The following is a 24,218-nucleotide window of genomic DNA, read 5'->3' as shown; positions in this document are numbered from 1 at the left end:
TTGGCGCATGGTGCGGCTAGCATGGTTGGGGCCAAGGCAAGGTGCGGTTGTCTTGGCTTGGCATGGTGGGGCCAATGGTTTGGCATTCCATTGGCGCATGGTGCGGCTAGCATGGTTGGCATGCCTTGGCGCGGTAGACGTGGCTGGCATGGTTTTCCATTGGCACAGTGGTGCGGATGACATGGTTGGCATGCCTTGGCGCGGAGATGTGGCTGGCATGGTTTGCCATTGGCACAGTGGTGCGGCTGGCATGGTTGGAATGCCTTGGCGCGGAGATGTGGCTGGCATGGTTGGCATGCTTTGGCGTGTTACCCTGAGAATTAGGGTTTGTCATAGATGATGTCGGTCAATGTTAAGGGTTCTGCCGTGGAACATGACACAAAAAAGGTACCCTGGTAATTCTTACGTTGGCATGTTGATCGGTTCAATAAATATGCTAATGGTCATAGTGACATCATGCCAGTTGTATAGTTTTATGATTTTAACCCTAAGCTAAAAACCACCATCGACATTAAGTCCCATGTTTAGCTCGGAACAGGAGAATTGTTGCGAGGTAAGCATAGGATGGTGACGGGCAAGGAAAAAAATCGAAACGACAAGTCGTGGAAAGATGGCCAGGAAGGTCCGACTAACCTTTTTCGAGAGGTAAGGAAAGTCCATGATCCTCGTGTTTGGAGGCCTTGCATAGATTCTATTCGTGGTGTAGACCGTGAAGTGGTGAGATGAAGATCTTCGGCTTAGTCTGACTATGCATCACCTTGGCTGGGTTAGGAAACATCATGACGCTGGCTTGGCGAGTTGTTGGTGTTGGCGCGACAAGTCATGGCGCAGACGGCTTGGCATGGTGGGGCCAAGGTAAGGCGAGGTTTGGTGAGTCAAAGCATGCGCGTACGGCTTGGCATGTGGGGCATGGCGCTTTGGTCTTGGCATGGTGATTTGTCTTCGCGGGCCTTGTTGCCTCTTTTCCTTACTTGACTCAAATAAGAAGTCCTTTCCTTATTCAAACTCCCAAGTATCACGCCTATAAAAGGAGGGCCGACCTCTCCTTTTATTTCACACCTATATTTTTTTTATTCTGACCGTGTGGTAACAGTAAAGCGGACGAGCGAATTCCAGGTATGTCTCCTAACACTTTCTCTTTAATTTGCTTTTCTTGTTTGTTTTTTTTTGTTTTGTTTTTTTGTTAGTGCAAACCCTAGCTTTATGCATACCTTTTCATGAACTTGTAGAAATATTGTCCTTCTGCGTTGGTATGAATCCTAGCCGCAGGTATGCTTTGCACGAACTTGTAGTAACATTTAGGTACCGTAGTGATGTTGAACGCCTCAATTACCGTGCAAAGTAGGCATGCATGAGCTGGTAATTGTCATTCCCGTCCCGTGAAAACCTAGATTCTAGGGTTTACTCCTTTTTTCCTTGTGTGGTCGTGTGTATGGTTCCCGTGGTGGGGAGCGCCTCCTCGGCCGGACGCAAATTTCCCGTTGCAGAGTACGGCCTTGGCATGAGGTGGTGATGCAGGGTCTGTCAGTCCCCATTTCTTTGCCTATGCGCATTATGACTTTGAAAAAAATTGGCTTGCGTCCAGGATGGATCTCTTGTGTCTGATAAAATAATTTCCATGCACTTTCCGTAATAATTTCTCTTCGTATTGTTCCATTGTAGTTATTTCGAAGGTGGAAGTAGCGTGAGAGAATTTTGGTTAAGATGTCATTTGAGAAAAGTTCTACCGTACCAAAATATGTTGGCAATTCCAAGCCAAACATAGATGATGAGTTCTTTACAACATCCGCCACGATTAGGAAAAATCATCCCAAGTATGTGTCAATTCTTCTAACTGGTCCGGAAAGTGAAGGAGAGGCCCGGTCGGTTCGACCAGGAGGTGTAATAAGGTTTTGTCTTCAGAGGAAAGAGTATCATGCTTCTCCTATTGACTTTAAAATCTATGTGAGTCTATTGCGTCCCTTTGAGAAATAGATGTGATTCATGATGAGCCAGGAATGTATAAAAGCCAGTTTGACCAAGGCGTAAATCATTGATGCTGTCACGGCTTCCGTAGTGCTTCAAATTAGGAAAGATATTCCAGGCTTGGTTGCTTTTATTTCCAGATGATGTCCAGACACTCACACGGTCATATGCAAGTGGGGTGAAATGATTATTTCCTTAGAGAGCGTGATCGTGTTGCTGAACCTTCCCGTAATAGGAAACCTCGATGTCAAATTGTATGCAGATGAAGAAGAAATGCGCGCCGCTCTAGTTGCGAAATCAAAAGGATTCGTTCGTAAAGAAAACGAGACGAGGTGCTTCAATGGCTGGTGGGTGTCTCAGTGGTTTCCCGATGAGTTGGAGCCAAATCAGAAGAATAGTATGCTTCATGTCGCGGCGTTCTTGGCTCTTTGGTTATCTAGAGATGTTTTCGATGACGGCTCGGGTAAGAAGGAGATAAGACAGGAACTTATCAAGTTTGCCATAAAATTGGAAAAAGGTGTCGTTCTCCCTATTGGCGGCTTGTTTCTTGGTTCTCTGTACACACACTTGGATCAGCTAGTCGCGGATATGTGCGCTTCAAATGGTTACATGAAAGTGGATTCGTATATTCATGTCGCATTTCTCCAAGCGTGGTTGTGGGAGCACTTCGAAAGGATGCTCCAAAACCGTTGGCCGTACTTCTCGAGTCTTGGGGTGGCTCTAGAATACTGGGCTGGTCGAATAGGCGCCCAAAGATTGGTTCGAACCTGGTTGGATTCCTTGACAACTCACACACGGTCAATTTTCGTCCATGGGATCCGGTGCATGCGTCCATAACTCAGATCAGTACCTTTGCTCCTGCTCCGAGCATGTCTTTGTCTTCTGATAAAGAGGATATGAGTGTTGGAGAGATGGTGTTCATGCGAAGCTGCACGCCCGGTCATGTGCCGTCTTTCTTTCGAGGATCTTGCAAAGCATTCTCTTACAATATCGATAGGGCAGCTCGGCATATGGGTTTTGACCAAGGGGTCCCACTTGTTCGTCAGCCGGTTGTTCCATAAGTCTCGTTGCCAACTGTTCTCGATGCTACTGTTCTTGTGTCGGGTAAAAATTTCCCTTTCCTGCTTGCGGAACGAAATCCATCAACATCCTTCAAATATAACATATTTTGGCAGGATGAGTTTCTCTTTTTCCATGGATTCGTGAATGATGTGGTAGAAAACCGTCGCGGTAAGCCTTCTTCTGCGGTTTTAGCGGAGCATCCATTGCTGAGGGATCCTTCTTCGCCCAAGCGAAAATCCATTAGCCCGAATGCGGATAGTCCCCAAGTGAAGGAGTGAAGATCTAATAGCCGTGAAATTGGTTCCCAGTCAGTTTCGACAGCCCTACCGACTTTCAGTTCGTCCAATATGAGGGTACGTATGATTTTCCTCTTGACTTTAGTTGGATCGTGTATATATATCCTTGTTTCTTTTCTGAATATCCGTCTTTGTATCTTGCCCAGGGTCTCATCAGCGCGAACGCCTTTACCAAACTTGCAAGTAGTCAGAAAACATCGCTTCTCGAGACGGAGGGTGGCGGTGTTGAGCCTATCCATGGTGATGGGTAACCCGAGAAGGATGAAAGTTTAGAGTCCAGTGATGGCGAGAGTAGTTTTTCCGACAGCAGTGCTGAATCTTCCTCTAGTCGGTCTGAAAGCGAATCAGTGAGTCTCCCGCATGTTTTCTTCTTCTTTCCTCCCTCCCTTTCTCTTTGGAAAATATCTAATCTGTGATATCATAGGGGGAAGCCGTTTCTGAAGATGGCCCTGAGATGAAGACTGGCGGAGATACAACTTTGTCTCCAACTGTGGCGGCCGCACCGGGTGACCTTGAAATGGATGTTGATCAAGATGAAAACGTCGTTGTGACTCAGACAATGGAGAGTACTCCATTGGCCGCAGGTGCAATTGTCGTTAGGAATTCCTTGCATGTCGCTGATGCAGTCGCGGGCGCCACTTTCAATCCTCCATACCTGGTTCCTCATCCGGATCATGTGTTGATCGGGGGATTTAGCATGCCAGCCAAATATGCGGCGCTATACACTAAGATATGGGAAAGCTACGGACATATCGCCACGACCAAGAAAATTACTAGTCGATTTGCGTTGGTTAAGCATGTGGAGGAAGCTTTGTCTTCGATTGACGACATGTGCAACGTGACATGTCACACTGTTTCTGAGGATGTAGTCTCGAGCCGGAGGTTCCATCGTGACGTGTGTGTAAACTTCGAGTTCAATATTCCTTGGTTCGTTGAAGGTCTCTCTCAGGTTGAAAAGTTGCTGGCCGAAACAGTCGAAAGTCCTTCTGCGGATATAGTGAAGAAGCAGGAAATGGAAGTCGAAAAGTTGTCCAGGAAGTTGAAGTTGAAGAGGGCGGCTCTCCAAAGCACGAATGAGGCTTTCGCCAAGAAGAGCAAGCCATTGTTGAAAAACTTTCCTTGAACGCATTTCTGTCTTCTGAACTTCTTATTTTAGGTTTTTTTTTTAAAGGAAAATGAAACGCCTAGTTTATGGTTTTGATTTCCAGAATTTTTGGGTTGGTAGACAAATGTTACCCTGAGGGTTTTGAATTATTATTTAGAATGAATCGTTTTAGAATAATGATATTTTGGTTATGAACATAAGTGTCATGAGTACCCCAGGAGAGTCATGGAATTGTGAATGTTGTGTGCGATAAAAGAAAGCATGAAGCACAGGAAAATATGGCTATTGGTTTTTATTTCCCCTGTGAAGACTTGAGGTAGTAGACCATGTATTTTGTCTAGCAAGACTTACTCGGTTTTTCGGATCTTCTGGTGAAAAAGGAATCTCCGGGATGTAAGACCGAGTTTTGTGGGAAACAACGCCGTGACTGTGAAAAGTCCTCAGTCATTCCTTGTCGTTCCGCTGATCCCTGGTCGGATCGTTTGCTTCTAACCCCTCGGAAGTCCCCAATCGTCCCTTGTCGTGTTACGACTGGTAATCGAGCCGTCGGGTAGCTGAGTCGTTGATTCCTGAGCGGATCGTTTGATTCTACTGTCCTGACATCTGGGTCGAGGTATGCGATCGAGGATTGAAAACCGACGTCGTGACCGAAAGATCAATCTCCCACTGTGGTCGCCAATTATTTGAGGGTGAAAACGGTTTCTGCTGATTTTGGTAAATTCGGGTGTGTGGGTGAGAAACGAATTTAAACCCTAAACAATGTACTGCAAAGGAGTACTTTAGATTCGAGATATCAATCTGTACAAATCCGTCCTAAACCAAGAAATGGTCGTTCCGTACTTGCTTGGGTCACAAAGTGAAGGAGAAGGGTTGGTTTTGGGGAGGAAAGCGAAGAAAGTGTTGAGACCAGAATAGTTGATTCTGGAAGAGTAGTTGTTTTCTACGACTTGTATCAGAAAGTGGGAAGCTAACAGATGGAAAGCTAGCAAATGATTTCTGAGTATTGAATGCTCCTGACCTGAACTTGTTGTTCGGTGGAAATAGGTAATGCCTATTTATACAAGTCGAAGCGAAAGGTACTCTGGTCTCATTAAGAAATGGAAAACAGGTGAGTAAATGGGAGGAGGTGGTAACCAGTAACTCCTGGAATTGATGTTCCATAAAAGAAAGTGTTTCACCATTACTCCTTGTATTTACTAACCGCCTCATCCTAAAGACACTCTCTTATAACGGGCGTAGTATACGCCGCACGCTTTAAACCGCCAAACCGATACCCAATGAGCATCCCCTAGTTTGTGACATGCGTTGATGTCTCGAGTGTTTTCATGGAAAACATGTAGCACGTTGTTTTTGTTTTGCAAGTTGATCTTGGGAGACTTACCGGCTCGGTGGAGACCTTCGACGGTCGATATTTTTCATCTTAAGAGGAAAGGTAGTTGTTGATTATTGCAACCCTTCGTCTGGTAGCCAGTGACATGAAAGCATGATCAGTATGGCTTTAATATGGCCTAGTTTAGGCGCGGCCAAAATTTAGGGTTTTGGCTTTGTTTAGGCGCAACCAAACTAGGGCCAAAGGTTGCCATGCGTTAGCTGGTAACCTTGGACGGCTAAGATCTGCACCTTAGATGAAAGAGTGGTTGTTGATTTTTGCAGGCCTTCGTTTTGGTAGCCGCATAGGGAAGGCCGGAATGGTATGGCGCGCCAAGGTGGTTGGCATGCCTTGGCGCGGTTTGGCCTGGCCAAAACTAGGGTTTTGGGCCAAAGGTTACCATGCGTTGTTTGGCGACCTTGAACGGCTTGGATTTGTATCTGGCATTGAAGGGTGGTCGTTGATAATCGCACGCCTTCGTTTTGGTAGCCGCATAGGGAAGGGCCGTCATGGTGGTTGGCATGCCATTGGCACATGTGGCATGGCATGCCTTGGCGTGGCCAAAAACTAGGGTTTTGGGCCGAAGGTTACCATGCGTTGTTTGGCGACCTTGGACGGCTAGCATTTGCATCTAGGATTGAAGGGTGGCCATTGATCGTTGCACGCCTTCGTTTTGGTAGCCGCATAGGGAAGGCGACATGGTATGGCGCGACAAGGTGGTTGGCATGCCATTGGCGCGGTTTGGCGTGGCCAAAACTATGGTTTTGGGCCAAAGGTTACCATGCATTGTTTGGCGACCTTGGACGGGTAGGATTTGCATCTAGGATTGAAGGGTGGCCGTTGATCGTCGCACGTCTTCGTTTTGGTAGCCGCATAGGGAAGGCCGGCATGGTATGGCGCAGACGGCTTGGCATAGTGGCGCCAAGGGTTTGGCACGGGCGGCTTGCATGGTGGGGCCAAGGAAAGGTGCGGTTGGTTTGGCATAGTGGGGCCAACGAAAGGTGCGGTTGGCTTGGCATGGTGGGGCCAAGGCAAAATGGCGCGGACGGCTTGGCATAGTGGGGCCAAGGATTTGGCACAAACGTCTTGGCATAGTGGGGCCAAGTCAAGGTGCGGTTGGCTTGCCATGGTGGGGCCAAGGGTTTGGCATGCCATTGGCGCATGGTGCATCTAGCATGGTTGGCATGTCTTGGCGCATGGTGCGGCTAGCATGGTTGGGGCCGAGGCAAGGTGCGGTTAGCTTGGCATGGTGGGGCCAAGGGTTTGGCATGCCATTGGCGCATGGTGCGGCTAGCATGGTTGGCATGCCTTGGCGCGGTAGACGTGGCTGGCATGGTTTTCCATTGGCACAGTGGTGCGGCTGGCATGGTTGGCATGCCTTGGCGCGGAGATGTGGCTGGCATGGTTGGCATGCCTTGGCGTGTTAGCCTGAGAATTAGGGTTTGGCATAGATGATGTCGGTCAATGTTAAGGGTTCTTCCACGGAACATGACACAAAAAAAGGCATCCTGGTAATTCTTACGTAGGCATGCTGATTGGTTCAATAAATGTGCTAATGGTCATAGTGACGTCATGTCAGTGGTACAGTTTTACGATTTTAACCATAAGCTAAAAACCACCATCAACAACTTATTGTGGTATTTTATGTTTGTGTAGGTATTTTTGGAAAATGAACCTTTTTGGAGAAATCGACTCGAAAATTGCTAAAGTCACCCGAACTTTGGATAATAACACCCCTGAAATGTGCTAAAAACGCCCCGGGAGAAGTGTTGAAAACACCTAAGAAATTTGCTAAAGACACCCCAAAAATTACTACGGGGCACCCTAATTACTAAAGGGAACCCCATTTACTAGCGCCATCCACAGCAGTTGGTTAAGGGGTGTCCATCTTCCACCTTTTGAATTTTCAAATTTGGCGGGAAAACTGGATTTCAATGGCAACATATTAGGGCTCGATATTTGGTCAAGTTCTACTGAGACTAAAAGGCTGAAACTGATTGGGTGATTAATTTGGGCTAAACAGGGATGATATGGGTGTTAGATTCGCTTAAAGTTGTCTGGATAATCGGGAACAATTGTTGCAGTCACCGGCCGGAATTAGGGTTGAAGAAACGGAGGTGTTCCACTAAGATTCAATCGCTGATACTAAATGGGTTTGTTCATAGGACCTAAACAGGGATTGTATGGGTCTTTGTTTCGGATAAATTTGGCTGGAATCATGTATGTGAAGAAAATGGTATTCTCGCGTTTATTTTTCTCCGGGAAGTTCTACTTGGATTTGGAAGAATTTCAATGAGATTCAATCGCTTATTTGGAGTTATTTGGGCCTGTTAAGACTTAACAGGGACGGTATGTCTGCTGGAATCGATTAAATATGGATGCAACGTGGATTTGGTTAAAACATGGAACACGAATTTTTCAATGGGATATCACGAGTCGATGTGAGTTTTGGATGTCCCCTGTACGTGTTTTGAGGAATTGGGATACTACCAGGAGCGTGAAAGAGATAAAAAAGGAAGATATGACACCGGCAGAAGCAGGGATTAATTAGGGAAAATATTCCCGTGATATTGCATGGAAGATAAAGAAGATATTCGGAAGTTATTACAAGAAGATTTGGGGCATGTCGAGTATAAAAAGAACTGTTGGGGTCTGCAGAGGGAGGACGGAGAGTCTGGGGAAGAGAGTAGTGCTTAGAATCGAGAAATTGAAAGTCCAGAAAGTTACCTGCTGTTGCAAACTGAAGAACACGAAACATACACCTGTTAAAGACAGTCACAGAAGAGTATCATTTTATAACCACACAAGTGTTGTATCGTTTACATTTTAGTCGCGTTAAATCTTTTGCTACTGAACAATTGTAACTGTGTAGTGGCTGAACATCTTTAGCCACTGGAAATCATTGTAAGCTATTTTAATTACTTTTTGAATACAATGAAGAATCAATATTTTTCCATTTTTCGATTCATGAGTAGCTAAGTTTCTTTTCTTGGGTTGGGATGAAGCTATTTTATGATGATTTTATTTAAATAATTATTTTCTTTATCATATTTACTCCTCTTTTATGCTAATAATTCCTTAAAAATTCTCTCTTCTTGCATGCCTCATTTAAATTGTTTTGAATAGTTTTAGACTATTGATTTTTTATAGGCGAAGGAGAATTATGGCTAAGATTAATGACAGAGTCATAAAAATAGAGCTTGTAACGTTTTATCCTCCAAGGCATGAGATTGAGTTCAAAACTGCCTTGAATAATTTGGAGTATTGTGTAGAAGTCTTAATTAGTGAATTTGCAACATCAAAATAGTGGAATCCAAACCCTAGTTCTCCATCTCCTTGGTAAAAAAAATCTCATTTAGTTAGTATTTTTTTTTATTTGTCTTAAACCAACCTTTTCAAAAGTCCGAGAATCGAACCTTCTACTTACCACACTTTAAAACTGCATCAGGGATGGCTATAGTTCCGCCCTGGAAACGACACAGTAAAGTATAATTTGTACCAAAAAATACTTTCAGGCAAAAAACACGATTAATTTGATGATGATGATGTATAATAGCATCATAACACGATAAAAGCATACATAAGAGAGACAAAAATTTAACGTGGTTCGGCAAGTTTTCCCTACATCCACGGACGAATCTCCATTGGGAGAGATCTTTTATTGATCTATGGGTTAAAATTATTTTCTGATTCCTTTTAGGGTTTAATGGTGTATTTTCATGTATCTCTATGCATCTTTTTGGGGTTGAGATTCCCTTTTATTCATAAAGTTGAATATTCAATTTCGAGATAAACATCATATATAAGTAACTTGGCCAAAAAGACATCTGGAATGTCCCAGAACCTTCTCCGCGGCGACTTGGCCAACAAGCAATCCAGAAACTTATAAAACTTTCCTGGCGGATTCTGACAATTGATCTGGAAACGGGCCAAACTGTCATGGACCGACGAATTTGACTGGTGGGACCTGACTTTGAGCTTCGGCTTGATTTTGGTGGGCATGCATTGACTTCTTGTTGTTGGCTGCATATTGACTATGACTATCGAGCTTTAACTGGAAGATTGCCAGGCATAATGGGCTGGCAATCTCGATGATAGCATGACTAGCAACATGACGAGTTAGATGAGTCGAGTCGGACGAACATGTCCGGTTAAGTAGCTAGGCCAGAAAAAATAGACCGGTGGACCGGGTCGGGCAAACATGGTACTTGATTCAGTAGGTTCTGAGTAGCAACTTCAAACTTTTTTTCTTTTTCTTTTTTGATCAGAAGCAACTTCGAACTTCATGTTTATCTTCCTATAATATCTATTCTCCCGATCAAACTATATTTCATATCTTTGATAGCTTCATCCTCAAGCTCTGTCGTTGGCACGATACCTTTTCCTTCTCCGGAAACCTGAATTGGTGGTGTTAACATATCCATATTAATAACCTTCCTTGTAACTGCAGCACAGTATTTAGAACTTGTTGGAGTATCATCAGTGTGATCCCCCAATATTGGAGACTTGGAGTAATCAATTAAAATCAAGAACAACAAACATGAGAAACTATCAAACCCTAGTTTTCACCACCGGCTAAACTTGCCAAAGACTAATCAACATCGTATTTGACTAATCAAACAGTTTTAAGAGGACCAAAGTCGGAAGGCCATACTCTGGGAATCAATCTGCAGCTTAAATACATGCATGAAATTATAGCTTTTAATGTGAACTTCTTTTCGGAGATTTCCCCCCTGTACGTTTACGTGAACTTCAATGAAAAAGGAAGAAGTTCTCGTTAAGCAACATTTCCATTTTGTTTTTTGTTTCTAATTGTACTTCACCACATTTCCATCAACAACGACCATCATAATAGCATCTCCCGTAGTGGATCCAAAAAATCTCGTGTGGAGGTCATTGGTAGACCTCCATTTATCGGGGGTTTTCATAGTTTGGTCCAAATAAGACATTTGTCTTGAAACTCATCTCGAGTAATTAAGATCATATCCTACATTTTAGATAAAAATAATATTAACTATTTTAGTATAGTTTTATATTAAATATGGATATATTTAAATAAAATTAATGACGTGGAGGTGCATCCGAGAAGGTGTAATTAAGATTTTCTTTAACACCTCATATTTAGTTTTTCATCCATTCCAAATTTTAGGACCTAATTATTGGAGATGAGTTTTTTGTTTAATAGGGGTCTAAAATCGTATGTGTAAGTAAGTTTCACCCTCTTTTGAGGATGCTTTTAAGTAATAGCAGGATATGACACCCAATAGTTTCTTACCCGTTTTGCTAATAAATAACACAGAAAACAAGCGCACTATATATACTAATCCACTACTACTTGTTGCTCATTTCTCATTCTTCAATCTATAATCTGTGGCAGTGGAGGTTGTTCTAGTTGTTTATCAATTTCTCGTCATCTCTTAACGTTGGTTGTTGGCCATCTCTGGATATACAGTTGTGTTTTGAGTCTCAACCAGCTCTGAAGCTTCTCGGAACTTCTTGTAAATATCACTCTTATAGAATGCTCTTGTCCTCCAAACTAAAATCAATGAGATTAAAGTTCCAAAAATGTTGCAGCCGTAATCATAATGAATGATAGTCTAAAACATTGAACACCATGGCATGGCAAATCTTTTCCTCCATCGGATGGAGTTTGAAGCCCTGAAGCTTTCATTTGTCTTTTAGCTTCTTCATCATAAAGATGCCCCGTCACACTAACGTTTAGTAAATAGGCTCCAATATGACTAGCAACAGAACCAAAATTTGATAGAGTAGAATAATATTTTAGACCAAAGATTTCAGAGATGATAGCAAACATTAGTGGCCATTGAGCTCCAAAGCAGAATCCTATAATCACGGAGGCGATGTAAACAGAACCCGGGAAAGCGAAAGCAATCAAGAGATGACCCATGCAAGAGAACAACATTATGATTGAGAGCATCAAAGGTCGAGGGAATCCATATTTTCTTAAGAGAATCTCTGAAACGAATCCAGAAAAAACTCTGCCAAAATAATTCCATATACTTACGAGTGACACAAAAGTGCTGATACCAGTAGCAGAGTAGCCTAGTGAAGAACCTATCTGCCCCAAGTTATCAATTGCTGTTAACGTCCCACCAACACCACATATTGAAGCCAGAAACAGTATCAACATATCTATGCTAAAGAGTGCTTGTAAAATAGTGTAGTCTTCACCTCTGTTTGGTGGCTCAAACATCGTCGAGAAACACGACCTTTCCTTGACGTCTGATGAAATGGGTAACCTTGGCAAAGCCGGTACTGATTCTGGTTGAGAACTCGGTGGAAGTTCGATAGTTACTTTGGTAATTTGATGATCTTCATGAGAGTTTGATATATCTTGCTGATTTTTACATTTTCTTAGCTGAATTTCTTGCATAATGACAACAACAAGTGGCGAAAATAGAAAGAGTACAACGACAGCTGAACTTACACCATACTCGGCCCTATTAAAACCAGGAACCGTTTTCTGAATTATGATAATAACCATTAGAAATCCAGCAAGTCCCAAAGATATATAAAGGAAATTATAAAACACTTTCAACTCATTAGCTTGTCGAATAACTTTCATAATCCGAATAGTATGAACGGACAACATGGAAATAACGGCAGGAAGAGCAGCGATTAGTAGAATCAAACCTGTTGAATCTTCGCCATAAAGTGCATGATAAAGTTGACTTATAATAGCACCACTTAGACCCATAAAACCTTTTAACAAGCCTAAAACAACTCCTCTACTCTCAGGGAAATTTTTAACACAAGTCACCAGTGAACCGGTATTAGCAAATGCTTGTGAATTAGCACCCATACAAATGTAAAGACACATTTGCCAAACTGCGGGTTTCGCTATTCGACCAGTTACCGCTAGCCATATCATGAAATAACCAGCAAAGTTCATACCAGCGCCAATAGATAAAACTACCCATGGAGGTGTTACTTCGTTGATTAAACCAGATAGTACTCCAACATTTGCACCTAAATCCTTAAAAAAACTTAATAAATTTAGTGTTGTCTGATCATAACCAAGGTTTCTCTTGATATCATTTGAGTATAAACCAAACATATAAGTTGCTCCTGCTGCCGCCATGATTAAGAAGGACGCGAATACCATGAACCAACGACCACGGTAAACTTGCCATGCCAGTTGCAGTATATCTCCTTGACCATTACCAGAGTTCATGGCTACCGCCATTTTCTTTCTCTAAAACACACACAAGGTGAAATTCTGGTTTTTGATTTTGGTGTTTGTGTTTCTATGGTTATGATAATATTTTGGTGTTGAATATGGTTGTGGGATTGTATGGGTTATATATATATATATAGAAAGTAATTTGACTTGGACTACTTTGTAGACAGTAGACTACTTCTTGGAAGGGACTGTTTGGAAAGCTATCTAGGATTGTGAAGCAATTTATAACTTTAGGAAGAAAAAAAAAAGAGGAATCTCATTTTGTGGGCTAATTGTCGGGTTGCGCTAGGCGTATCGCTGCTTACCTGCACTCTGAGTTGGTAAGGTTACGAGTCTTGGCTAATCTTCAGGTCGCCCTAGGCGCATCGCTGAAGACCCAAACAGTCTTTCCCGTTTGCTAATAAAGAACACGAAAACAAAATGCAGTATAGTACATTTTTCTGGGATAATCTAATGATTGATTTGCACATCCGGAGAATAGAGTGAGTATTAGCTTTTTAAAACCAGTGTGTCAATTTTTTCAGTGTATGCATTACTGGACTTTAAGGGGAGCTTTCTAAATTCATGCATTAAAATTTCCTTATCGCCTGTGTAATCAGACATACACGTATTCCTTTAATGTACATAAAACATAGGTCCGTCTTAATCATGCATCGTAATTCGTAATGTGTCTTCTTCTATTTCTCTATAGATTACGTGAATTTCAAACTTGTAATATTTCTATAACTGAAGTGATTTTGAACCTTCATAATACGGTGTCGACATCAAAATATTGAAGCTTGGACAATTCCAAATCAGGGTTCGTGAGTAAGAAAGAAGAAAACAGTCAAGAAAAGAGTGACGTCTAAAAAGGTCTTTCTCTTTTCGTCATCAAATGCAGATATAAGTAACATTTGAGTTTTTGTGTCTTTTCTCTATAGCTGTGAAGATTTAAACTTCACTACAAAACAAAAGGCTTCTTGGGACGGCTAAAAAGCGTCCCAAGAGGCCCAAATCCGTCCCAAGAAGATATTAGTGACGTTTTTCTGACCGTCCCCTGCTCCACCGTCACTAATACTATTTGGTCGTCATTTCTTTTAGGGACGGTCATATTATTGTCTTAATTTAAAAATTTGATCACTAATAGGGACGAGTACTCCATGAGCATCCCAAATAATCCTCTTTAGGGACGGTTTTGAAGAAACAGCCTGTTCCTAGAAGCTACTTATTTTGTAGTGCTTCATGGAAGATTCTATAAAGCTGGAAGGTGGAAAACGACTCAGAGCCAGAGGTTTACTTATGCTGCCCAGACAAAACACCTACCACGTACTTCATGACTCCTAACAGTGTAACTGCATCATAGTCCAGAACGATTTTTTGGGGACCATGATTTTTTTGGGGACCATGGTTTTATTTTGGGTAAAGACATTAGAAGTAAATCTAGGTCACTCCTTATCTAGATATTTATATTAATACCTAAATTACCCTCCTGATTAATTTTGGGTGATGATTAGTGAATGATTTAGTTAAAAACAATTAGTGAGATTAAATTAAAAGATGGATTTATTATTAGTTGAGTAGAATTATTGAGAGTAGAGTTAGAGAAGATGAAGGAGAAAAACATGGAAAATAGATTTTTTTTCCAATTCACTAAGTTTGAGTATTCAAATGATGAAAACTCATCTGATTCTTCATCTCCATCCTCTCCTAGAATATTTGTTAATCTTCAAAATGATCCGGATTTGAACTGGATTTTGAACAGTTCGGTTACTTTATATGAAGAACAAGTAACCGAACTCATATGAAGCTGTAGTTCGGTTGCCCCGTGAGATGAACAAGTAACCGAACTCATCTGAAAGTGTAGTTCGGTTACTTGTTCCAAACACGCAGGTTACCGAACTCTCTAATAATAGAATTTCTTGGAGTTACAGCGTTATGTTCGGTTGGTTCTCAACTAACCGAACTTTGGTGTACAAAGTTCGTTTGGTTCGCAAACTTCATGCACTTTTGATCTAACCGAACTTTACGTAATATAAGAGTATATAAGTTTACAAAGTTCGGTTCTTTCGCACACTTGAACCTAACAGCTAACCAACCGAACTTTGAGTTCGGTTTCTGCGATAAAATTGTGAAGTTACCGAACTTAACAAACAAACAAAAATGTGAAGTTCCAGCGTCTATTGGCTAAGTTCGGTTACTTTGTAGTTTTAAAATTTTTTGCGAAAAAACCGAACTCTATTGGCTAAGTTCGGTTATTTTGGAACTCAACATAGTGGCCACAACAACATAGTTCGGTTAGACTGGATTTGTTTTTTTTCGGTTCTAAGGGTGGAGTTCGGTTACTTTGTAGTTTTAAAATTTTTTGCGAAACAACCGAACTGAGAGTTCGGTGACTAGTTTTAAATCCAATAGAACCGAATTGTTCTTCGTGTTCTTCATTTTCAAGAAGTTCGGTTAGTAAACTAGGGTTTTTTTGGAAAATCGGCCTAACCGAACATGGCTCTGTAACTCCTACTAAAACTCTATTTTGATGATATCTATTCGATTGAAGCAATCAAAATCAAATTAAAGTGAAGGGTCTGTTGGAAAATACCTCCGGAGTGGTCAGATGACAGAATCAGGCTGCGGCTGGCGTCTTTTATACTCGATAAAATTATCATGTAACAGAACTTAATTGTGATTGTGATTGCATTGATGTTGTTACATTTCTTAAATAGGCGGTGGTGGTGGTGGTGGGAGGAGGTGGTGGTGGTAATCGGTGGTTGGTGGTGGTGATAGGTGGTGGTGGTGGTAATCAGCGGTGGTGGTGGTAATCGGTGGTTGGTGGTGGTGATAATCGGAGGTGGTGGTGGTGGTAATCGGCGGTGGTGGGCGGTGGTGGTGGGAGGAGGTGGTGGGAGGAGGTGATGGTTATATATATAGGTGGTTATTAGGTTGGTTTTAAATTAAATTAGGTTAAGAGTAGGTTAGTCATTTCAACGTTTTAGGACACCCCTTATCACTATAAGGAAGGTGGCCTAATAAAACCATGATCCCCTCAAAAACCATGGTCCCTAAAAAAATCATTCAACTATAAGCAATCGCGCAAACAAAAGGTCACAAAAAGCCACTAGCAACAGAGAGACAGCAAAGCCCAAAACACAAACTGATTGAAACATGGCCGACCAAGCAGCAATAGCTCATGAATGAAGCTGGAAAACTTTATTCAATCTAAAGATATGAACTGGAAAAGAGCAAAATGATAATTAGGATCAGCTTATACATTCGATTCAAAGAGAAAAAGATAATCAGCTTTATTTCAATTACTGGTTACAATAACATTTACAGAGCAGAAGATGAATTGCGTAAAAGTATTTTGAAAAAGAAAATATAAACATTTTCTTTTTTTACTTTTTACATGACTGTACATGAAATAATACACGAATCAACCAATAGTTGATATACATTTTTCTGTTTTGTACTGTGTGATTTATTAGTTACTCGGGTAGAAGGGGTAGCCGAGCAACACTTGAACCTCGACTGCTACCACTGAGTGAATCATAACCTAACGTGTCTTCTTTTTTTATACTTGAACTCCTATTACTAGGTTTAGAGTATTTAACAGCAGATTTCTTCTTGTTTAACCTTAGTGGAAGAATCTGTAACCGTGGGTTTGATTCGCTGCCCGATTTTTCTGCAGCTAGTTGATAGCTTTCTACTAGTTCCATCTGTCTAGCAATTATATCTGAACGTCTTGGAAGTAGCTCAACTGCCTCTCCACCAGGAATCACAATGTACTCAATTGCAAGTCGTACCTCCTGATAGAAAAATGACGTATTAGTTTATATGTCTATAATCACAGGGTGTTTACATAAATGAGTAACCAAATATTAGAGAATGAAGATTAAACAGATAGTGGGAGAAAAAAAAATGATTTGCACCTCCAAGGCATCAATCTCCTCCAAGGAAGGCTTCCTTATCGGTGCATCTTCTTCAATTTCAATGTCTATTGTGGAATGGTTGAGTGGACGATCCAATGTAGAACCAAATGACTCCATTCCAAGAATCATGCGAACTGCCTTCACCATCTGGGCCATGGTATTTGACTGGAACATAGAAGCACAATTATTCGGAATTATTGCAAACGTATTTACTTCAAAAGATATAGTTGCTGAGAAGGAAGTAACTGAATCACCTTGATAACAAATACAGGCAACTGATGAAATTTAGCTACACCTCGGATCCAGGGATTTTGCTTCAGTTCAGAACTTGATGCTAGGATTGCATCTGCCACACCAATATCATCAGAAACGTCTATGACATCTTCAAGCCCCATCACTTTGGCTACTTGTAGCAGATCAGCCTCCAATATCTAAAAACACAAACATTTAAGGGGATATAAACTAAAAGTCTGTACACCTTTATTTATGACATCATCAGGAACTGCAAAACCCTATATGATAAAATCTGGATATATATGATAACGAGGCAGAAAAAGAAGAAGACAAAACATAGCAGTTACCTTGTACGTGTATACAGATACTGGCAACCTCTTGCTCATGAACCTATCAGCATTTTTGGAACTTCGGACAGGATACTCTGTAACATCTTCAGTAGTTGAGATCACAGGACCTCCGGTTTTAGTATCCATGTGACGGACTTCATATAATGGTGTTTCAGTATTATTACTTTCAGTTGTACTAATCTCTGGCTCTACTGAATCATGCTTCGTATGGGTCACAGGGGAGACCACAGGATCCACAGTTTTCGTATCCATACGACGGACTTCAAATAGTGGAGATTTTCCTATTTGTAGAAAATAGCATTATCAAGTTTACGAATGAAGAAACTCAATAGTGGTTAAGCACGAAGGCTGGAATCTTATCAAAGATAGAGGGTAATACCTGCTAAAATAGCATCTACCGTAGCATCTAATCTATGGTGAACACGATATTCAGTCTTCGATGCCATCTCAAGGGCACAGGTAAAGGTGGGGGGTCCTTTCCTTTCAAGAATAGTTTTCTGCACTTTTCTTTTCTTCGCCTCTTCATCACCCAGAGTAACACTCTGTGCATATATACGATTCAGTACAATACTCATCAATAAACCAACTGGCTAACTGATGATATTTCTAAACCTGAAAAAAGTAATAATGAAGGGAAAGCAAGAATGCTTCTTCACACCTCTATACCCCCAACAAGCATCTGGAGTGAAGGATTCTTTACTATATTATCAATTGTCATTCCGTGTGCTGTCCCAACCAGCTGCACTCCTCTTTGAGCAATTGTACTGGCAGCCAATGCTTCAAGTTCTGTACCTATCTCATCAATTATAATGGTTTCTGGCATGTGATTTTCAACCGCCTCAATCATAACCTGCAAACAAAAAATATGAGACCATATTTCATGAATGACAAAAAGTTGAAGTCTATTCTAATATTCATCAGTGGAAACAGAAGGACCAAGAACAAAAAATTACGTTATGCTGCATATTAACATTTGGAACTTGCATTCTTCTTGCACGTCCTATGCCTGAATGAGGAACATCTCCATCACCTCCGATTTCATTCGATGTATCTATAATGACGACCCGCTTCATGTGTTCATCAGCTAAAGTTCTCGCAATCTCCCTGCAGCAGCAAACATTTATCAGGGCTTGATCAAACATAAGTCTAAATATGACTACACTTGTTGCAACTAAATTTGAATACTAAAACACTCTACTAGATTTACTAGCATTGATTCTCATTCAAGGGACCAACAAAACATACACCGACCCTACCGAATAATAAATGAAATAAGCTTGACTACCTGATCAAGGTTGTTTTGCCAACACCAGGGGGGCCAATAACCAAGAGCGATCTTCCTTCTTGAATCAAATCACGTATCATCCCAGCACTTCCAGATACAGCTCTTCCGACTCGACAAGTAAGGCCAATTATTTGCATTTTACGGTTTCGGATAGCACTAATTCGGTGTAAAGAACGATCAATACCAGAACGGTTGTCATCCGAAAAATCACCAACCTATAGAAAAGCAAGTACCTTTATATATAAAACAAATCCACCTTTCTTCTAACTTCTGTTTTTTATCCGATTAATTCATTAAAAAAACTCTAATTTTGTCTCTACTTAAATATGAAAACAATATAAATTCAACTCCAAATCAAATACCTTAGAAATTGCATGATGTAGATCCTCTAGCTTAACTGGATCTTCAGAAATAACCCAATCTCCAGTTGGAAATCTAGCAATTGGTTTCCTCCCTAAATCCATTACAACCTCAATCAATTTCTCAATCTCCTTATGCTCAAACAAACCTTTTCTCATCCTACTAGGAACCAATTCAAGAAACAACTCAAGTTCTGAAGCATTTGAATTTGATGAGACCAATTGATTAGAAGAAGAATTTGATGAAAACCCATTATTAATAATCGAAAATCTATCACTAGGTCTACGAATTGAAGCTGAAGACCGAATTGGTAATGAAGTAATTCTTTTATGCACATCACCTACTCGATGAAATGACGAAGTCAAAATTGCAGAAATTGGAATCCTGTTAATGGAGTTCCAGGAATTCTGTAAATCCAGGAGAAGAAATCTGGAATTCAACGAGCTCATCTTTGCTTCCACTACAATTATGGATTTCTTGTGTTAATTACGTTCGTATATCATGAGAATTCGAGAATCCGAGAGAGAACATTCGAATGGGATCCGCCCTTGTTCTCCCAATCATTTTTAGTAGGGATTAAACTGTGGGAACCACACGAAGAACAATACAAACTGTTATCGATCGTTGAATAATAATCTTGTACCACGTGGGTGTGCCGTCTACACTAGAGACTTTGCTCGTGAGACGTTATGTTGTGTACGCTTACATGTATGGAGAGTGAACTTTACATGACACAATCGAATGGTTGGATGATTAATTGTTTCGTGTACAGTTTGGGAAAGAAGGTGAACAAAATGTTGAGAACGAAAATCTAGCTTGCGTGACTTCACTAGCCGTTTGGAGTACGGAAAGTGATTCAGTTGAATATTCTGTCGACTGAAGGCAGAGGTAGTTGTGATTTTGATGAATATTAGCCAATCATTCTTAGCAAAAAAAAAGAATATTAGCCACAGAATTCAATTCCCGTCGGCAAGAGACTTTGTTGGCTTCGTCACAGTGTAGGGTTGCTTCCAAAAGTAAAATAAGTATAATGTTTTACAATTTTTCAATGGGGAAATATCTCACACTTCGGCTCAAACACTACCTCCCACTTTGAATACAAATCAAACAGTAGAGTAAGGTAATATTTTGGGATATGTTCGTTTTACAAAGTTCTACATACCCATAAATATTGAGCACATTCTGAAATGTATAATTTTGTCATTTATTATTTTGAAAATCAACGTATTTTCTACCATTAAAAATAAGATTAGTAGATGGTGAAGTTGATCGCATTTGGCAAGTTTCAGCAAAAGTTCTAAACAGCCTCTTGAGTTCTGCTCCGTCATTGTGACGTATGAAAGTTTTTTTTCCAGATGCAATTCAGTATTCATCCTAGCAAACTCAATTCAATCACTTCTTTCTATCTTTACTCAACAATCATTGGAATATTAGAGTTCTTCATCAAGAACATTACCTGTTTGTACACCTATTGTAATCGATTATTAACTACTGAAATCAAAAGAGTAAGAAAAAGTGGCAAGCAATTTCAAACCCATCAAACCTACATTCATCATAAGTTTAAGGGTCCAAGAGCATAGCTCAGTGGTATCCCATCAACTTTAGTAAGGAGGAACTCAGGGGTTCAATCCCCTCCGCCAAAGGTTTGTAATAGATTAGTTTATAGTGGGTTTAGCGGTGTTGAGTCTGACAGTAAGGCCAGTCCAATGTAGTCAATATCGGCCGTATCGGCCGATATATCGGGGATATTTCGGATATCGGCCCAAAACGATACGATAAGAAGGATATCGGGGATACGATATTCGTCCGATAATATCAGTCGTATCGGTCGAATATCGGCCGTTTCGGTCAAATATCGGCCGTATCGGTCGATACGAAATTTTCCTATATTTCCTGATATGAGACGGTATTGGTCGTTTTCTATAAAGTTTAAGGGTAATTTTGGCGAAGAAAGTCTTCCGGGTGGTAGTAGAGGTGCATGTAGCTCTCGAAGCAAGTCTACTAAAGTTACTCTTTTGTTTTTTTTTGATAAAATTGATGTTATCTATTATATCTTATCCGAAAATGTGTGGAGAAATGTTTAATATAAAATTATAGTCTCTAAATCTAGAACCGATATTTCAACGATAATATCCCCGATATAAAATCGTATCAGTGTATCGGTCCCGGCCGAGATGAACCGATATCCGATCTTAACTACATTGGGCCAGTCCAACTGGCTGGGTTCGGGTAGGGGCCTGGGTCCGGCTTTCGTGTATCAAAAAAAAAAGTTTAATATCACTGGAAGAACACAACTGATTTAATTACATCCAAAGGAAAAAAAAAAAGCAAACAAAATACTAATTCTGAACATCCGACAGGCTATCAGTGCTATTACAACTTTCTTTATACAACTAAAAAATCAAAGTTGCAACATTACAAATCTACCTGACATAAAAGGTTCAATATCGTAACCACTTCAACTTTCCCAACTGCTATCCAAACCATGCACATGCTGCAATCTGAACCCCAAAATCACCTTATTCATCCTAAGACCTTCACCACCATCATCTATCAAACAAAAAACAACAAAAGAAACTACCACCAAATGTCTGAAATTGAAACCCCATTCTCCATGCACTTCTTCAGCAACACTAAGTACCATCAGTATCCCCACAAGTTTTCACGAAGATGCACAAGAGAAACAATAATTAAAACATTACAGTACTCTAGTTCTAAGGGATTTGACAGAACTTACAAGGCAATCACCAAGAATCGCCATCACTGTTGTTGTTGTAGTCTAACTCATCCTCTTCATAGTAGGCACATGTACCATCATCATTGTCTGAAGATGTATAGGGACCCTGGAGATCCTCATCTTCAGTCTCCTCTTCCTCACTTCCTCTTCACTGCAGGCCTCCATCTCACCGCTAAACACAGGCTCTCCATCGATGTCTAACCCAAGAATCTCCTCTCCGTCAGAATCTACATTCAAGGGTTCTGACATGGTTGGAGCAAACTTGTGAGGGTTGTTCGTATTTTCGGCGGGATAACACTTGTACATCACATCCTCAAACTCTTGCATTTTCTTCTTCCTCCTCTCTGCTTCTCTTTCTCTCTCATCTCTCTTCATCGAATCATCACTACTCTCCTCATCTTCTTCTTCTTCATAGTCTTGTTCCTCATCTTCACTATCACTTTCAGTCGCACTGCGAGTTTTCCTCCATGAACACTTCCACTCACCTCGTCACTGAAGTCTCTCCCTGTGTCGACGTGCATCAACAACATCTAACTTTCTCATCCACAACTGAAACTCCTCATCATTTTCAATCCTTAATCTTTGAAATTCTTCTCTCTCTTCTTTTTCTTTCTTCTTGGTCATCTCCAGATTCAGAAATGCGATCAAACTCTCCATCTCTAAACTTGTTAAAGCCTCAATTGCACTCTTTGCATATCACATTGTAGCGGAATCGGGTGATGATTCTGGGTTACTTCCACCGACGGAACTGTTTGCAATACCGGCCATTTCTCTATTCCTTAACCTCTCTTTCTCTGATCTCTATTTTTGGTTTAATTTGGTATAATAATTTGTTTATCACCCCGTCTCCTTTAAATAATGGTGGTAGATTAGCCATAAATGGTTGTTTATGGCATTTGGTCAAGCGTCTTGTCGCTTGGCTATTCACGCCACTTCAATGCCATGCACAACTCTTTAGATTACTCTAAACTATATTTTCAAAGTCTAATTTTAGACGCTTCATTTGCCTTAAATCCAGTTGGGACTGCCATAAAGAGATGTAACTTTAAGCCACCTAATTTTGAAGAGTTTATTTGGGTTTTAAGTAAAACTGTTGGTTTTATGCAGATTCAGTGCAAGCAGCACCTGTTCAGAGGCACCATTGATAATTGGAGTACGATCAGTAGTTGGGTTATTCCTCACACTGCTCAGGCCAACATTATTTTTTACTATATAAAAAAACCCTTTTTTCTCAACACCAATAATTCTAATAATCACCCCACCAAACCTCATTCCTGCATTTACCATCCCTCATTTTTACCACATCCAACAGTGTTTATGACATTTGGAATGTTGTGTAATGATACTCTTGTTTACCAACTATGCCAAGACAAAGCTCTTAAATATTCACCAACCCTTCTATTCATCATGCTCACGTATATCCAATAATAAAGAAAAAAAAAGCTAAGTGATTTGTTTGGACATACCCTTAATATGTCTCTTTGCTACAAGTCTCACGTAATATTGAAGCCTACGTCTCTTTCTGCTGCTCCAAAAAAGGATACCAAGTTATCTAGTATCTCTGATAAGGGCTTTTTGTTTAAATACAAAAACTGGGAAGCTTACATAAAACTATATCATTCTCCATCCATTTACTTCTCAGACTATTTTCAACTCTCTCAGAGTTCCCATTTTAAGGATCAGTCCACCTTAGATGACATCTTTTGGCTGCATCTTCACATCTGTATGATAGGCTCATATCACTATCCCAGCACTACTACAAGAATCTTTTACTTTCATATCCTTATTATAATTCCAAAACAAGTTCTCTCCTCTGATAAATTTTTTATCATCACCATCACTATTATAATCTATATGGAACCATCTTCACCTCAGGATACCATCACACCTGAAAACCTTGAAATTCAAAACCTCACCACCCAAATGGCAGAAAAACTTACTTTACCTTCATCTTTAACTGAGCCAGTATTCATCTACAAAACAGTCATCTTAGCAGAAAATGATAACAACGGGAAATGGTGTATGGTTGGATACATTTGTTGCGAAACCCTCATCCATACTTCTTTTATTCATTACTACATCTACAACCATTGGACGTTAGCACAAACACCTTCCGCTACTACTTTCAAGGGATTGAGAAATAAGGTCCTTATCATATTTTTGGTTGAAAATGATTTCAATAGAGCAGAGACCTTGGTATGCTTGTGGATATTTAATGGTTCTCAAAGTTGTTCCCCCTAATGGTTGGCCATCAAATTATCAAGTCTCTTTTGATGAAGAATTGCTTTGGCTTATCTTATGCAACATCCCAAAGGAGTGCACTGAGTTTGAGAATCTCCAAAAACTCACCTT

The 24,218-nt window shown here is 40.6% G+C and overlaps 2 protein-coding genes across 2 annotated transcripts; both read right to left on the bottom strand.

Moving 5' to 3' along the window:
- Positions 1 to 11,348: 11,348 nt before the first annotated feature.
- On the bottom strand, positions 11,349 to 12,923 carry LOC113308600 (protein NUCLEAR FUSION DEFECTIVE 4-like). The gene has a single exon (XM_026557061.1). The coding sequence runs from the start codon at positions 12,921 to 12,923 to the stop codon at positions 11,349 to 11,351; it is 1,575 nt and encodes a 524-aa protein (XP_026412846.1).
- Positions 12,924 to 16,248: 3,325 nt separating this feature from the next.
- On the bottom strand, positions 16,249 to 19,709 carry LOC113310310 (uncharacterized protein ycf45-like). The gene is made up of 9 exons (XM_026558931.1): positions 19,132 to 19,709; positions 18,770 to 18,984; positions 18,438 to 18,588; positions 18,143 to 18,334; positions 17,864 to 18,026; positions 17,482 to 17,765; positions 17,155 to 17,331; positions 16,901 to 17,065; positions 16,249 to 16,777 (listed from the first exon to the last, which is right to left on the bottom strand). The coding sequence occupies exons 1-9, from the start codon at positions 19,576 to 19,578 to the stop codon at positions 16,457 to 16,459; spliced, it is 2,115 nt and encodes a 704-aa protein (XP_026414716.1). The 5' UTR covers positions 19,579 to 19,709; the 3' UTR covers positions 16,249 to 16,456.
- Between the last annotated feature and the right edge of the window lie 4,509 nt (positions 19,710 to 24,218).

This window comes from Papaver somniferum, chromosome 9 (assembly GCF_003573695.1).
Source record: "Papaver somniferum cultivar HN1 chromosome 9, ASM357369v1, whole genome shotgun sequence".
Taxonomy (NCBI): domain Eukaryota; kingdom Viridiplantae; phylum Streptophyta; class Magnoliopsida; order Ranunculales; family Papaveraceae; genus Papaver; species Papaver somniferum.
This window is presented reverse-complemented; position numbering and strand designations above follow the sequence as displayed.